Source organism: Pseudophryne corroboree, chromosome 3 (genome assembly GCF_028390025.1).
Source record: "Pseudophryne corroboree isolate aPseCor3 chromosome 3, aPseCor3.hap2, whole genome shotgun sequence".
Lineage (NCBI taxonomy): Eukaryota > Metazoa > Chordata > Amphibia > Anura > Myobatrachidae > Pseudophryne > Pseudophryne corroboree.
The window spans coordinates 84371807-84389176 of record NC_086446.1 but is presented as its reverse complement, the minus strand read 5'-3'; the positions used below and the strand labels follow the sequence as shown (position 1 = coordinate 84389176).

At 46.9% G+C, this 17370-nt stretch overlaps 1 protein-coding gene across 1 annotated transcript in view; it reads left to right on the top strand.

Annotated features, from left to right (window-relative positions):
• Positions 1-8280, top strand: part of LOC135057187 (uncharacterized) — an 826406-nt gene extending 818126 nt beyond the window's left edge. The window contains 1 exon segment of the mRNA XM_063963085.1: positions 6391-8280. Coding sequence (XP_063819155.1) covers positions 6391-8144 — 1754 coding nt within the window. The 3' untranslated portion in view covers positions 8145-8280.
• Positions 8281-17370: the final 9090 nt, after the last annotated feature.

The following is a 17370-nucleotide window of genomic DNA, read 5'->3' as shown; positions in this document are numbered from 1 at the left end:
GGAACTAAGGGCCATATACAGTGCCCTAAGTCAAGCAGAGACCCTGCTTCGCAACCAATCGGTGCTGATTCAGTCAGACAACATCACCGCAGTGGCTCATGTAAACCGCCAAGGCGGCACAAGGAGCAGGGTGGCGATGGCGGAAGCCACCAGAATTCTTCGATGGGCGGAGAATCACGTACGAGCACTGTCAGCAGTGTTCATTCCGGGAGTGGACAACTGGGAAGCAGACTTCCTCAGCAGACACGACCTCCACCCGGGAGAGTGGGGACTTCATCAAGAAGTCTTCACGCAGATTGCAAGGCGGTGGGAACTGTCACAGGTGGACATGATGGCATCCCGTCTCAACAAAAAGCTACAGAGGTATTGCGCCAGGTCAAGAGACCGTGGGTGTTCCAGTCGGTTTGTGTGTTTCCTCCTCTTCCTCTCATACCCAAGGGGCTGAGAATCATAAGAAAAAGAGGAGTGAGAACAATACTCATTGTTCCGGATTGGCCAAGAAGGACTTGGTATCCAGAGCTACAAAAAATGCTCACAGAGGACCCATGGCCTCTACCTCTAAGACAGGATCTGTTACAACAGGGGCCCTGTCTGTTCCAAGACTTACCGCGGCTGCGTTTGACGGCATGGCGGTTGAACGCCGGATCCTAGCAGAAAAAGGCATTCCGGATGAGGTTATTCCTACGCTGATAAAGGCTAGGAAGGACGTGACGGCTAAACATTATCACCGTATATGGCGAAAATATGTTGCTTGGTGTGAGGCCAGGAATGCCCCTACGGAGGAATTCCAGGTGGGCCGTTTCCTTCACTTCCTACAGTCGGGAGTGACTTTGGGCCTAAAATTGGGGTCCATTAAGGTCCAGATTTCGGCCCTATCCATTTTCTTTCAAAAAGAACTGGCTTCTCTTCCTGAAGTTCAGACGTTTGTAAAGGGAGTGCTGCATATTCAGCCCCCGTTTGTGCCCCCAGTGGCACCTTGGGATCTTAACGTGGTGTTGAGTTTCCTGAAATCACACTGGTTTGAGCCACTTAAAACCGTGGAGTTAAAATATCTCACGTGGAAGGTGGTCATGCTATTAGCCTTGGCTTCGGCTAGGCGTGTGTCAGAATTGGCGGCTTTGTCACATAAAAGCCCCTATCTGGTTTTCCATATGGACAGGGCAGAATTGCGGACTCGTCCACAATTTCTGCCAAAAGTGGTGTCATCTTTTCATATGAACCAACCTATTGTGGTGCCTGTGGCTACTCGTGACTGGGAGGATTCCGAGTTACTGGATGTAGTCAGGGCTTTGAAGATTTATGTAGCCAGAACGGCTAGAGTCAGGAAAACTGAGTCGCTGTTTATCCTGTATGCATCCAACAAGCTGGGTGCTCCTGCTTCAAAGCAAACTATTGCTCGCTGGATCTGTAACACGATTCAGCAGGCTCATTCTGCGGCTGGATTGCCGCTTCCAAAATCAGTGAAAGCCCACTCCACAAGGAAGGTGGGCTCTTCTTGGGCGGCTGCCCGAGGGGTCTCGGCATTACAGCTTTGCCGAGCGGCTACTTGGTCAGGTTCAAACACTTTTGCAAAGTTCTATAAGTTTGATACCCTGGCTGAGGAGGACCTTGTGTTTGCTCATTCGGTGCTGCAGAGTCGTCCGCACTCTCCCGCCCGTTTGGGAGCTTTGGTATAATCCCCATGGTCCTTACGGAGTCCCCAGCATCCACTAGGACGTTAGAGAAAATAAGATTTTACTTACCGGTAAATCTATTTCTCGTAGTCCGTAGTGGATGCTGGGCGCCCGTCCCAAGTGTGGACTTCTTCTGCAATACTTGTATATAGTTATTGCTTAAATAAGGGTTATGTTATGGTTGCATCAGGGTTATCTGATGCTCTGTTGTTGTTCATACTGTTAACGGGGTAAGTTTATCACGAGTTATACGGTGTGATTGGTGTGGCTGGTATGAGTCTTACCCTGGATTCCAAAATCCTTTCCTTGTACTGTCAGCTCTTCCGGGCACAGTTTCCTTAACTGAGGTCTGGAGGAGGGACATAGAGGGAGGAGCCAGTGTACACCAGTATCCTAAATCTTTCTTAAAGTGCCGTGTCTCCTGCGGAGCCCGTCTGTTCCCCATGGTCCTTACGGAGTCCCGAGCATCCACTAAGGACTACGAGATATAGATTTACCGGTAAGTAAAATCTTATTTTTGTACCGCTCGGCTGCACAGGCGTTCGCACTCTTGCAAAGCAAAAATACACTCCCCCGTGGGCAGTGACTATGCGTTTGCGCAGCTGCTAAAAGTAGCTAGCGAACAATCAACTCGGAATGAGGGCCAATGTCTGTATTTTGTGTGAATTGGTCCAATGTGGTTGTATAGTTTGCTTGTCACTGTGGCTGGGTCTGTGCGATGAGATTGATAATGTGATTGTGGTATATTTTAAGCCAGTGTTTCATCTATTACAGGGGTTCTCAAACTCGGTCCTCAGGACCCCACACAGTGCATGTTTTGCAGGTAACCCAGCAGGTGTGCAGGTGTATTAATTACTCACTGACACATTTTAAAAGGTCCACAGGTGGAGCTAATTATGTCACTTTTGATTCTGTGAGGAGACCTGCAAAACATGCACCGTGTGGGGTCCTGAGGACTGAGTTTGAGAACCTGTGATCTATTACAAATCTGATATCTCCAAGCATCTATTGGGAGGCACTGTAGGCAGCACATTGTATTATAGAGTATAGAATAGGGATTCTGGCACTTTATGAAACCTGTGAAGCTTCCTCTCAGTGGCTGCCTGGGAGCCTCCGTTAGTTTCAGTGCTCACAGCAGATAGGGAAGGAGATATCATTTTAGCGGCTGCTGTAGCTGCTATTCCTTATCATGTTCATTCTTTTTTCTACTTCACATGCATCCCTTATCTGTGGGATCTACTCCACTGGGATTCCGGAAACTACCGTCTCGGTTCGTTCTCAAGGCCTCCTTGACTCCATCCATTAGGCCTGTATTCATGACAGACCTCATTGCTGCACAGTAAGTGCTCCCCCTATCCTATTCAGAGGGGATTTGCTTTTTTGCAAACAGTTCACCCCATCGGCACTTGGTCTTACAAATGAGGAGTGGGTGCAGTGTCCAAGGGGGATGGGTTCTAGTAAGGTTCCTTTCCAGGCAGCCCACAATTGCTTCTGTTTTTTTGCCTTTGCAAAATCTTACTTCATACATAGCCCCACAATCGGCACAAGATAATGTGGGGGCTATTCTTGTGGACTTTAACCTTTACCCAAGGGCGTTGGAATGAATAAGCATGAAGAGCAAGTGGTACTCCTGTGGTAGGGTCCCTTTTGCCTCTCTTCCAGGGTCAGTAGGTTTTTAAATGCATAGACATCAAGTACCATAGTCTTGCATGTTCAATTTTGGGAGGGGCATCATTGTGGTGTTCTTATTTGTTGTTCAGTCCTGTTTCTTGTCAGATTTGGTCCGCAGTGCTAGAGGTATTTGCCAAGTTCATGACGGTTACAGCTGCCATTCTCAGTTTTCACAAATGGACAATTGGCTGCTGAAGGCGAATTCTCTGGGCTTGTTGCAGACTCATGTACTGGAGACATCGTGGACCTTAGTGGCTCATGGGTGGATTCCCCATTAAAGATGTCCCACCCAACCCCCTTCCCAGCAGTTGACCATCCTAGACCTAGTGTTTGCCATTCTTTGTTGCTGGGGGAGGAGCATAACTCTTTAATGTCATGGCTCCTGGTCAAAATGCTGATGCTCAGAACAATTTTCAATATTCTGTGAACAACACTTGCTTATGAGGAAGGGCAGTCACAGGCCATCTGATAATGTCATGACTTTGGCTTTCAGAAGTTACTAAAGAGGCACTATGTGTGCTTCGGCCATGAGAGCTATTTGTAGGACCGTGCTTTGGGTGAAGCAAAATGTCCTAGCCATTGCCACATGCATGTTCCTGATGCAAACACCTGGGAAGCAGACTTCCTCAACAGTCAAATCTTTTACCCCGGGACATCATCATCCCATCTGGAGGTCTTTTAAAAGCTATCTATTTATAAGGGCAAACAGATGTTAACAGAGTGGTATCTCATTTGAACTTGAACCACAAGGTACAGCACTTTTGCTTAAAGGCCAGTACACACTGGCAGAGATGTGTGCTGGGCGATCATTCATAGACCGCTCAGCACACATATCTCACCCCGCTCAGCACAGCACAATGTGTGCAGAGCGAGGGGGGGGGGGGGGGTGACAGGGGGACCGCTCATTTCACCCAGCGGGTGAAATGAGCAATGTGCTAGATTGTGCTAGGCCAATCTAGCACCGGCGATAGCGATGCGCGGCCCTATCGCTGTGGGGCATACACAAGGAGAGATCCGTGCTTAACTTCTAAGCAATCTAGTCAGATTGCTTAGAATTTAAGCACATATCTCTCTGTGTGTACCCCCCTTAAGGATAAGGTTTCTGCAGTCCTTTTTGCTGGATTCCCTGTCTGTACCTTAAACCTTTTATCTGACCTACCTGTTCCCTCTGTTAACACTGCTTCCTTATGTCCCCAACATGGTAACAGTATGTGTTGGTGACTCTTGCACCAGAATTGTGCCTGGGGCGGACTGCATGGTAGAGGCCCATTGCAATGCCTGCCTAATAGTGATGGCTCTTTTATCATCAATGTTGACTGAGACTGGAAATAACAGCATGACTTTTGAAGCCTACATTATAGAGGCATAAGGACCATTGTCTCTTTCCTAACTGTAGTTTACTGCAGCTGGCTCTAATGACATGGCGTTTGGAGCCTAGATTTTTAAAGTCTTCTGATGAGGTGGTTAACAGTATACTCAATGTTTTGAAACTAGTTTTGGACAAGGGCAACAACCACACTATGGAACACCCTCCAACACACAATAAGACTCGCCTAGCCTCCAAACTTTCAAGCATTCTGTGAAAACTCACCTCTTTAGGCAAGCCTATCAAATTCCTGAACTACCCACATGACCTTCAGAAGCATTCATATCTAATTACATTCTATCAGGACTGTCTTTGCAATCTGGTTGGACCTCTATGCTATAGATTGTGTCTTGTGTATCCTTCTTGTTTCCCTTTAGACTGTAAGCTTGCGAGCAGGGCCTTCCTCCCTCTATGTCTGTCTGTTGTTACCCGGTTTGTTTTATCACTGTTGTTTCCAATTGTAAAGCGCAACGGAATATGCTGCGCTACATAAGAACTGTAAATAAATAAGAATGACCGCCAGGTTAGGAATATCTACATATACTCTGTTGCAGATCCTTCTGGTGTGAGTCAAATTAATTTCCTACCAGTTGCTGGTATTTTTGTAGGACAGCCTGAAAGTGTATTTGCATCAAAACTCCTTGACGTTGACCTAGTGCTGACAGCTTTCAGCACCCTGACCTCAAACCATTGGATATGGCAGCCTTACAGTGTCTTACAAATAAGGTTGCTTTCTGTTAGCTATCTCCTATGTTTGAGCTTATGGATTTTTCTTACAGTCCCCCTTTGCTCATCTTCCATATCTACAAGGAAATAATTAGGTCAAAACTTTATTTTCAGCCAAAAGTGTTTTCTAGATTAAATTTCAATCAGTACATTATGACCTGGAAGAGACCTTATACAAGATGGACTTTCTTCATTCACTGGACACTGTCAGGGCTTTGTGGATCTATGTTTGAAAGACCCAGGATTTGTACTGGATTAATGACCTGTTTGTCCTGTATGATGTCCGAAAGAGAGGCTGGTTAGCTTCTAAACAGAGCATTGCCAAGTGGTTAACTTTGCCAGGTTTACCTTGTTGCAAGTTTGTCTGTTCCTGAACCTAAATTAGGATGATGTGGCACGGAGCCTCTGCTAAGCAGTTGTGCTGGGCTGTCCCCTGATCATTATCGCAGCCCTTACCAAATGTTACCAGGTTTGGTATACCAGAGATGCCAGCTTTCCCTTAGGATCATCTTTGGAGCCTCCCTTATTCCTTCCCTATATACACTTTGTTTCTGTTCTGTTATTTTACTGTTCTCCTCGTTTGGATTATTGTTCTCTTTCCAGATCAATGTTTTTCCTGTCTCCCCCTCGTTCTGTACTCCTTTTCTGTTTTTTTTGTGGGCTTGTTAGACAAAACTGTGACACCCAGGTAGTCGTCAGATTAAACAGAGGGAGGAGCCTATTTTTTTTTTACAATTTTCTTAAAATGCCCAGCTCCCAATACTTCATTGTCTCCCAATGGACTAAAAGAAATAGATTTACCTTAACTACATAAATCACATTATTTTGCTAAATGTGAATTTATAATAAGTATTTGAAATTTCCTCATTGAAATGAAACTGATTAACCTGAGCTCACTAATAGTATGAAATAGGGGGGGAAAAGACCTTTCCATATATTTATTTTCTTTTCCAGCAGATGGACACAAAAGCATTAATACGCCAGAGGCATGTCTCATTTTGGCTCCAGGTTTTAAGACAGAAGATGGCAAATTCACTGGAAATTCTCCAAAAGAAACCTGCATTACCCTAACTCTATATCCAGTACTTCAAAGTGCAGATAAATCACCTGATACCTCACCTCTTGATGTCTGTTCTCCTGATAACGCCGCTATTGCTACACATAGAACAGCTCATACAGGTGCTAACATTTTTCCCTGTTCCGAATGTGGTAAATTTTTCAATGATCAGTTAGTCTTTATTAGGCATCAGAGAACTCACACAGATACGAAACCACTTCCGTGTTCTGAGTGTGGTAAATGTTTTACTAAAAAATCAGCTCTGGTTTTACACCAGAGAAGTCATACAGGTGAGAGACCATTTTCATGTTCTGAGTGTGAGAAATGTTTTACTAAAAACTCAGCTCTTGTTACACATCAGAGAAGTCACACAGGCGAGAAACCATTTTCATGTTCTGAGTGTGGGAAATGTTTTAGTAAGATATCAGCTCTTGATAGACATCAGGAAACTCACAAAGGTGAGAAACCATTTCCATGTTCTGAGTGTGGAAAATGTTTTACACAGAAAACCTATCTTGTTACACATATGAGAACTCACACAGGTGAGAAGCCTTTTCCATGTTCTGAGTGTGAGAAATGTTTTACACAGAAATCAGGCCTTGTTACACACATGAGAACCCACACAGGTGAGAAGCCATTTCCATGTTCTGAGTGTGGGAAATGTTTTGCACATAAATCAGTTCTTGTTATTCATGAGAGATATCACACAGGTGAGAAACCATTTCCATGTTCTGAATGTGGGAAATGTTTTAAGCAGAAAAAGCATCTGGTCATACATCAGAGGCGTCACACGGGTGAGAAACCATTTTCATGTTCAGAGTGTAAGGAATGTTTTATAGAGAGAAATGATCTTGTTGTACATCAGAGAAGTCACACGGGTGTGAAACCATTTCAATGTTCTGAGTGTGGGAAATGTTTTAAACTGAAATCAAATCTTGTTGTACATCAGATAGCTCACACAGGTGAGAAACCATTTCCATGTTCTGAGTGTGGGAAATGTTTTGCAAATAAAGGACTACTTGCTAAACATCAGAGAAGTCACACAGGTGAGAAACCATTTCAGTGTTCTGAGTGTGGGAAATGTTTTGTAGAGAGAAAAGTTCTTGTTGTTCATCAGAGAAGTCACACAGGTGAAAAACCATTTCCATGTTCAAAGTGTGGGAAATGTTTTACACGGAAACCACAGCTTGTTATACATGAGAGAAGCCACACGGGTGAGAAGCCATTTTCATGTACGGAGTGCGGAAAATGTTTTAAATGTAAATTACATCTTGTTAGACATCAGAGAACTCATACGGGTGAGAAACCGTTTCCATGTTCTGAGTGTGGGAAATGTTTTGCACATGAAACACATCTTGTTGTACATCAAAGACAGCACACAGGTGAGAAACCATTTCCATGCTCTGAGTGTGGGAAATGTTTTATAGAGCGAAAAGCTCTTGTTATACATCAGATAAGCCACACAGGAAAGAAACCATTTCCATGCTCTGAGTGTGGTAAATGTTTTATAGATAGATACACTCTTGTTGTACATCAGAGAATTCACACAGGTGAGAAACCGTTTCCATGTTCTGAGTGTGGGAAATGTTTTACCCAGAAATCAGATCTCGTTAGACATCAGAAAACTCACAGAGGTGTAAAACCAGTTTAATTTGTCGTTGAGTCTGATAAATGTTTATCATACAGGTGCATTTTTCTCGGTGAGCTGATAGACATCAATCATTGTTGCTATTATCTATATATTAATGTTCTAATTAATATTATCAATAAATAGACATAAATACAAACTGATTCAAGTGCTTGGAAATAAATACAAATATTGGCCTGTATACTTAATCTGCAACATATATATGATCGGTCCACCCCCTTCCTCCTGCTTGCAAGAGTAGCCATCATCATTATCTCAGTGCATTTGCACCAGCGCTATCCTTGTGCTAGAGATCTGTGTTACATCAGGTGGATTTTAGTCCAGCCTGTTCACCAAGGTTAGTTATGGAAAGCAATTGGAAGTGCCAGTCACACAGTATAGTAACATGTCATAATGTATCTTCCAACCACAGGTGTAATATGTTTCGCCAACATAAGACTGGAACAGATCTCTTGTACATGGAGCGTATTTGGCTTCCCTATTATACATCTGCCTCACTCACCACAGTAAACAGATGCCTAATTTTTGCTATAGAGCAGAGGTTCCCAAACTGTGTGCCGTGGCTCCCTGGGGTGCCTCGGGACACTTGCAGGGGTGCCCTGGGTTGGTGGTCAAGGACCAATTCAAATTATTCATGGTCAATATAATAGGCAAAACCAGTGCTGGTGGCTGCCAGTCATAAAATATGTGGACAAACAGAAGCAAATCTTGTCCCTCACCACACAACTGACCCTAAGGATGACATTTAAACGCGATCTACTTAATGTAATATTTCTTTATAAATTTCTCAATAAGAAATTTTTGGCCTAGGGGTGCCGTGAAAAAAATTCTGATATTCTAGGGCGCCGTGATTCAAAAACGTTTGGAAACCACTGCTATAGAGGGTTCTAAGTAATAATCCGGGCAATGGGCTGGAAATAGATTCTGAGTCACATGGGTCTGTGTTTGTGGATGCAATCAGTGTTTGCATACAGAGTATGTGCAGAAGCGACTTGACACATCTTTGCGTATGCCCGTCCTATTCTGAGTCAGACACAATTTGGTCAGAAGGCTTTCTGTAAAATAAGGCATTTTGGGGTGGAAAATGGGCAGTGACAATGAGAACGCACAAAAACCCCCTCACTTGTGGGACTGTCCTTGTATCAAAGGCTCTGTGCGACTCTGAGTCGTGTACAGGGAAGGAGACGGTGTCTGACAGATCTCTGGTGCCTGGCGTAGGGCTGGTGCAGGAATTAATACTAATGATGATGGTTGCAGCAGCTGGAATTAAATCAGTTGTATGTGGTAGATGTTAGACGTCATTTTCTGTAATTTGTTATTATATACTACTAGTAACCTTAAACACATGCTTGCATGGGAATTAGGATCCCAAATGAGTCCATGCACTTACATAATACATAGGTCAAATTATATTGTAAAACATACAATTGGTTAGAGAAAACAAAACAATCTGGTTGAAATTGTCCCTTCTCCACAATATGCTCCCAGATCACCAGTACTCTAGTGCACATCCCTCCTACACAGTGTACTCACATGTCACCAGTACTCTAGTGTGCATCACTTCCCCACAGTGTGCTCCCAGGTCACTGTGTCCCAATACTCTAGTGCACATCTCTTGCCTACAACATACTCCCAGGTCACCAGTACGTTAGTGTACATCCCTTCCCCACAGCTTACTCCCAGGTCACCTGGATTGTAGTGCATATCCCTTTCCTATTGCGTACTCCTGGATCACCGGAACTCTAGTGCACATCCCTTCCCTATCATGTACTCCTAGGTCACCAGGACTCTAGTGCACATCCCTTTGCACAGCATATTCCCAGGTCACCAGGGCTCTAGTGCACATCCCTCCTGCACAGTGTGCTCACATGTCACCAGTACTCTAGTGCACATCCCTTCCCTACAGTGTACTACCAGGTCACCAGGACTCTAGTGCACATCCCTCCTGCACAGTGTGCTCACATGTCACCAGGACTCTAGTGCACATCCCTTCCCTACAGTGTACTCCCAGGTCACCAGGGCTCTAGTGCACATCCCTCCTGCACAGTGTGCTCACGTCACCAGGAATCTAGTGCACATCCCTTCCCCACAGTGTACTGCCAGATCACCAGGACTCTAGTGCACATCCCTTCGCCACCGCATACTCCCGGTTCACCAGGACTCTAGTGCACATCCCTTCCCCACAGTGTACTCCCAGGTCACCAGGATTCTAGTGCACATCCCTTCCCCACAGCGTACTCTCGGGTCACTAGTGCCCAAGAGTGAAGGCACTCTTCTACGTATGAGCTCTTACTGTACATTGCCTACATCTTCTTATTACTCTGTAAAATATATTTCTCTAAACGTCCTAGTGGATGCTGGGGACTCCGTCAGGACCATGGGGATTAGCGGCTCCGCAGGAGACAGGGCACAAAAATAAAGCTTTAGGATCAGGTGGTGTGCACTGGCTCCTCCCCCTATGACCCTCCTCCAAGCCTCAGTTAGGTTTTTGTGCCCGTCCGAGCAGGGTGCAATCTAGGTGGCTCTCTTAAGGAGCTGCTTAGAAAAAGTTTTAGGTTTTTTATTTTCAGTGAGTCCTGCTGGCAACAGGCTCACTGCATCGAGGGACTTAGGGGAGAGAAGTTCAACTCACCTGCGTGCAGGATGGATTGGCTTCTTAGGCTACTGGACACCATTAGCTCCAGAGGGAGTCGGAACACAGGTCTCACCCTGGGGTTCGTCCCGGAGCCGAGCCGCCGACCCCCCTTGCAGATGCTGAAGATTGAAGGTCCAGAAACCGGCGGCAGAAGGCTTTTCAGTCTTCATGAAGGTAGCGCACAGCACTGCAGCTGTGCGCCATTGTTGTCACACACTTCACACCATTAGGTCACGGAGGGTGCAGGGCGCTGCTGGGGGCGCCCTGGGCAGCAATGTATAATACTTTTTATGGCTAAAAAATACATCACATATAGCCCTTGAGGCTATATGGATGTATTTAACCCCTGCCAGATATCTCAAACTCCGGGAGAAAAGCCCGCCGGAATAGGGGGCGGGGCTTATTCTCCTCAGCACACAGCGCCATTTTCCTGCTCAGCTCCGCTGTGAGGAAGGCTCCCAGGACTCTCCCCTGCACTGCACTACAGAAACAGGGTAAAACAGAGAGGGGGGGCACTTTTTTTGGCGATATTTTATATATTTAAGCTGCTATAAGGATACAACACTTATATAAGGTTGTTCCCATATATATTATAGCGCTTGGGTGTGTGCTGGCAAACTCTCCCTCTGTCTCCCCAAAGGGCTAGTGGGGTCCTGTCTTCAATAGAGCATTCCCTGTGTGTCTGCTGTGTGTCGGTACGTGTGTGTCGACATGTATGAGGACGATGTTGGTGTGGAGGCAGAGCAATTGCCGATAATGGTGATGTCACCCCCCAGGGAGTCGACACCGGAATGGATGGCTTTGTTTATGGAATTACGTGATAATGTCAGCACATTACAAAAATCAGTTGACGACATGAGACGGCCGAAAAACCAGTTGGTACCTGCCCAGGCGTCTCAGACACCGTCAGGGGCTGTAAAACGCCCTTTACCTCAGTCGGTCGACACAGACCCAGACACGGACACTGAATCTAGTGTCGACGGTGAAGAAACAAACGTATTTTCAAGTAGGGCCACACGTTATATGATCACGGCAATGAAGGAGGCTTTGCATATCTCTGATACTGCAAGTACCACAAAAAGGGGTATTATGTGGGGGGTGAAAAAACTACTTGTAGTTTTTCCTGAATCAGAGGAATTGAATGATGTATGTGATGAAGCGTGGGTTAACCCAGATAGAAAAGTGCTAATTTCAAAAAAGTTATTGGCATTATACCCTTTCCCGCCAGAGGTTAGGGCGCGCTGGGAAACACCCCCTAAGGTGGATAAGGCGCTCACACGCTTATCAAAACAAGTGGCGTTACCGTCTCCTGATACGGCCGCCCTCAAGGATCCAGCTGATAGGAGGCTGGAAACTACCCTAAAAAGTATATACACACATACTGGTGTTATACTGCGACCAGCCATCGCCTCAGCCTGGATGTGCAGTGCTGGGGTGATCTGGTCGGATTCCCTGACTGAAAATATTGATACCCTGGATAGGGACAGTATTTTACAGACTTTAGAGCAATTAAAGGATGCTTTTCTTTATATGCGAGATGCTCAGAGGGATATTTGCACTCTGGCATCGAGAGTAAGTGCGATGTCCATATCTGCCAGAAGAAGTTTATGGACGCGACAGTGGTCAGGTGATGCGGATTCCAAACGGCATATGGAAGTATTGCCGTATAAAGGGGAGGAATTATTTGGCGTCGGTCTATCGGATCTGGTGGCCACGGCAACGGCCGGGAAATCCACCTTTTTACCTCAGACCCCCTCCCAACAGAAAAAGACACCGTCTTTTCAGCCGCAGTCCTTTCGGTCCTATAAGAACAAGCGGGCAAAAGGACAGTCATATCTGCCCCGAGGCAGAGGAAAGGGTAAGAGAGGGCAGCAAGCAGCTCCTTCCCAGGAACAGAAGCCCTCCGCGGGTTCTGCAAAGCCCTCAGCATGACGCTGGGGCTTTACAAGCGGACTCAGAAACGGTGGGGGGTCGACTCAAGAATTTCAGCGCGCAGTGGGCTTGCTCACAGGTGGACCCCTGGATCCTGCAGATAATATCTCAGGGTTACAGGTTGGAATTCGAGAAGTCTCCCCCTCGCCGGTTCCTAAAGTCTGCTCTGCCAACGTCTCCCTCAGACAGGGCGACGGTATTGGAAGCCATTCACAAGCTGTATTCTCAGCAGGTGATAGTCAAGGTACCCCTCCTACAACAGGGAAAGGGGTATTATTCCACACTATTTGTGATACCGAAGCCGGACGGCTCGGTAAGACCTATTCTAAATCTGAAATCTTTGAACCTGTACATACAAAAATTCAAGTTCAAGATGGAGTCACTCAGAGCAGTGATAGCGAATCTGGAAGAAGGGGACTTTATGGTGTCCCTGGACATCAAGGATGCTTACCTGCATGTCCCAATTTGCCCTTCACATCAAGGGTACCTCAGGTTCGTGGTGCAAAACTGTCATTATCAGTTTCAGACGCTGCCGTTTGGATTGTCCACGGCACCTCGGGTCTTTACCAAGGTAATGGCCGAAATGATGTTTCTTCTACGAAGAAAAGGCGTATTAATTATCCCTTACTTGGACGATCTCCTGATAAGGGCAAGGTCCAGAGAACAGCTGGAGGACGGAGTAGCACTAACCCAAGTAGTGCTGCAACAACACGGGTGGATTCTGAATTTCCCAAAATCTCAGTTGACCCCGACAACACGCCTGCTGTTCCTGGGAATGATTCTGGACACGGTTCAGAAAAAGGTGTTTCTTCCGGAGGAGAAAGCCAGGGAGTTATCCGAACTTGTCAGGAACCTCCTAAAACCAGGAAAAGTGTCTGTGCATCAATGCACAAGAGTCCTGGGAAAGATGGTGGCTTCTTACGAAGCAATCCCATTCGGCAGATTCCACGCACGAACTTTTCAGTGGGATCTGCTGGACAAATGGTCCGGATCGCATCTGCAGATGCATCAGCGGATAACCTTATCGCCACGGACAAGGGTGTCTCTTCTGTGGTGGTTACAGAGTGCTCATCTGTTACAAGGCCGCAGATTCGGCATACAGGACTGGGTCCTGGTGACCACAGATGCCAGTCTGAGAGGCTGGGGAGCGGTCACACAGGGAAGAAACTTCCAGGGAGTATGGTCAAGCCTGGAGATGTCTCTTCACATAAATATACTGGAGCTAAGAGCGATTTACAATGCTCTAAGCCTGGCAAAACCCCTGCTTCAGGGTCGGCCGGTGTTGATCCAGTCGGACAACATCACGGCAGTCGCCCACGTAAACAGACAGGGCGGCACAAGAAGCAGGAGAGCAATTGCAGAAGCTGCAAGGATTCTTCGCTGGGCGGAAGATCATGTGATAGCACTGTCAGCAGTGTTCATTCCGGGAGTGGACAACTGGGAAGCAGACTTCCTCAGCAGACACGATCTACACCCGGGAGAGTGGGGACTTCATCCAGAAGTCTTCCACATGATTGTGAACCGTTGGGAAAAACCAAAGGTGGATATGATGGCGTCTCGCCTCAACAAAAAACTGGACAGGTATTGCGCCAGGTCAAGAGACCCTCAGGCAATAGCTGTGGACGCTCTGGTAACACCGTGGGTGTTCCAGTCAGTGTATGTGTTTCCTCCTCTGCCTCTCATACCCAAAGTACTGAGAATTATACGGCAAAGAGGAGTAAGAACGATACTCGTGGCTCCGGATTGGCCAAGAAGAACTTGGTACCCGGAACTTCAGGAGATGCTCACGGAAAATCCGTGGCCTCTACCTCTAAGACGGGACCTGATTCAGCAGGGACCGTGTCTATTCCAAGACTTACCGCGGCTGCGTTTGACGGCGTGGCGGTTGAACGCCGAATTCTAAGGGAAAAAGGCATTCCGGAAGAGGTCATCCCTACACTGGTTAAAGCCAGGAAGGAGGTGACTGCACAACATTATCACCGCATTTGGAGAAAATATGTTGCGTGGTGCGAGGCCAGGAAGGCCCCCACGGAGGAATTTCAATTGGGTCGATTCCTACATTTCCTGCAAACAGGATTGTCTATGGGCCTCAAGTTGGGGTCCATTAAGGTTCAAATTTCAGCCCTGTCGATTTTCTTCCAGAAAGAATTGGCTTCAGTTCCTGAAGTCCAGACTTTTGTAAAAGGAGTACTACATATACAGCCCCCGATTGTGCCCCCAGTGGCTCCGTGGGACCTTAATGTAGTTTTGGATTTTCTCAAATCCCATTGGTTTGAGCCACTCAAATCGGCGGATTTGAAATATCTTACATGGAAAGTAACCATGCTACTGGCCCTGGCTTCAGCCAGGAGAGTGTCAGAATTGGCGGCTTTATCGTATAAAAGCCCATATCTGATTTTCCATTCGGACAGGGCAGAACTGCGGACGCGTCCTCATTTTCTGCCTAAGGTGGTGTCAGCGTTTCACCTGAACCAGCCTATTGTGGTGCCTGCGGCTACTAGCGATTTGGAGGATTCCAAGTTGCTGGACGTTGTCAGGGCATTGAAAATATATATTTCAAGGACGGCTGGAGTCAGAAAATCTGACTCGCTGTTTATACTGTATGCACCCAACAAGCTGGGTGCTCCTGCTTCTAAGCAGACGATTGCTCGTTGGATTTGTAGCACAATTCAACTTGCACATTCTGTGGCAGGCCTGCCACAGCCTAAATCTGTCAAGGCCCATTCCACAAGGAAGGTGGGCTCATCCTGGGCGGCTGCCCGAGGGGTCTCGGCATTACAACTCTGCCGAGCAGCTACGTGGTCGGGGGAGAACACGTTTGTAAAATTCTACAAATTTGATACCTTGGCTAAAGAGGACCTGGAGTTCTCTCATTCGGTGCTGCAGAGTCATCCGCACTCTCCCGCCCGTTTGGGAGCTTTGGTATAATCCCCATGGTCCTTACGGAGTCCCCAGCATCCACTAGGACGTTTAGAGAAAATAAGATTTTACTTACCGATAAATCTATTTCTCGTAGTCCGTAGTGGATGCTGGGCGCCCATCCCAAGTGCGGATTGTCTGCAATACTTGTTCATAGTTATTGTTACAAAAAATCGGGTTGTTCTTGTTGTGAGCCGTCTGTTCAGAGGCTCCTGCGTTGTCATACTGTTAACTGGGTTCAGATCACAAGTTGTACGGTGTGATTGGTGTGGCTGGTATGAGTCTTACCCGGGATTCAAAATCCTTCCTTATTGTGTACGCTCGTCCGGGCACAGTATCCTAACTGAGGCTTGGAGGAGGGTCATAGGGGGAGGAGCCAGTGCACACCACCTGATCCTAAAGCTTTATTTTTGTGCCCTGTCTCCTGCGGAGCCGCTAATCCCCATGGTCCTGACGGAGTCCCCAGCATCCACTACGGACTACGAGAAATAGATTTATCGGTAAGTAAAATCTTATTTTTGTACTAGAACCATCCTATTAAAGTCTGTAATATGTTTTACAAAATACATGTATCTAATAAAAACTGTTTCTCTAACGTCCTAGTGGATGCTGGGAACTCCGTAAGGACCATGGGGAATAGCGGGCTCCGAAGGAGGCTGGGCACTATAGAAAGATTTAGGACTACCTGGTGTGCACTGGCTCCTCCCACTATGACCCTCCTCCAAGCCTCAGTTAGATTTCGTGCCCGGCCGAGGTTGGATGCACACTAGGGGCTCTCCTGAGCCCTTAGAAAGAAAGTATAATTTTAGGTTTTTTATTTTCAGTGAGACCTGCTGGCAACAGGCTCACTGCAGCGAGGGACTAAGGGGAGAAGAAGCGAACTCGCCTGCTTGCAGCCGGATTGGGCTTCTTAGGCTACTGGACACCATTAGCTCCAGAGGGATCGACCGCAGGCCCAGTCCTTGGTGTTCGGTCCCGGAGCCGCGCCGCCGTCCCCCTTACAGAGCCAGAAGCAAGAAGAGGTCCGGAAAATCGGCGGCAGAAGACATCAGTCTTCACCAAGGTAGCGCACAGCACTGCAGCTGTGCGCCATTGCTCCTCATGCACACTTCACACTCCGGTCACTGAGGGTGCAGGGCGCTTGGGAGGGGGCGCCCTGAGCTGCAATAAAAACACCTTGGCTGGCAAAAATACCACAATATATAGCCCTAGAGGCTATATATGTGGTAAATTCCCCTGCCAGAATCCAGAAAAAAAGCGGGAGAATAGGCCGCGGAAAAGGGGCGGAGCTATCTCCCTCAGACACACTGGCGCCATTTCTCCTTCACAGATCCGCTGGAAGGAAGCTCCCTAGCTCTCCCCTGCAGTCTACACTTCAGAACAGGGTAAAAACAGAGAGGGGGGGCACTAAATTTGGGCGCAATACATATATAATATAAAAAGCAGCTATAGGGGACATAACTTAGTTAGTCCCTGCATTATATAGCGCTCTGGTGTGTGCTGGCATACTCTCACTCTGTCCCCCCAAAGGGCTTTTGTGGGTCCTGTCCTCATTCGGAGCATTCCTTGTGTGTGTGGGGTGTGTCGGTACGGCTGTGTCGACATGTTTGATGAGGATAATGATGTGGAGGCGGAGCAGATGCCTTTAGAAGGGATGTCACCCCCTGCGGGGCAGACACCTGAGTGGATGGGCTTATGGAAAGTAATGAGTGCACGTATAGACTCCTTATATAAGAAAATCGA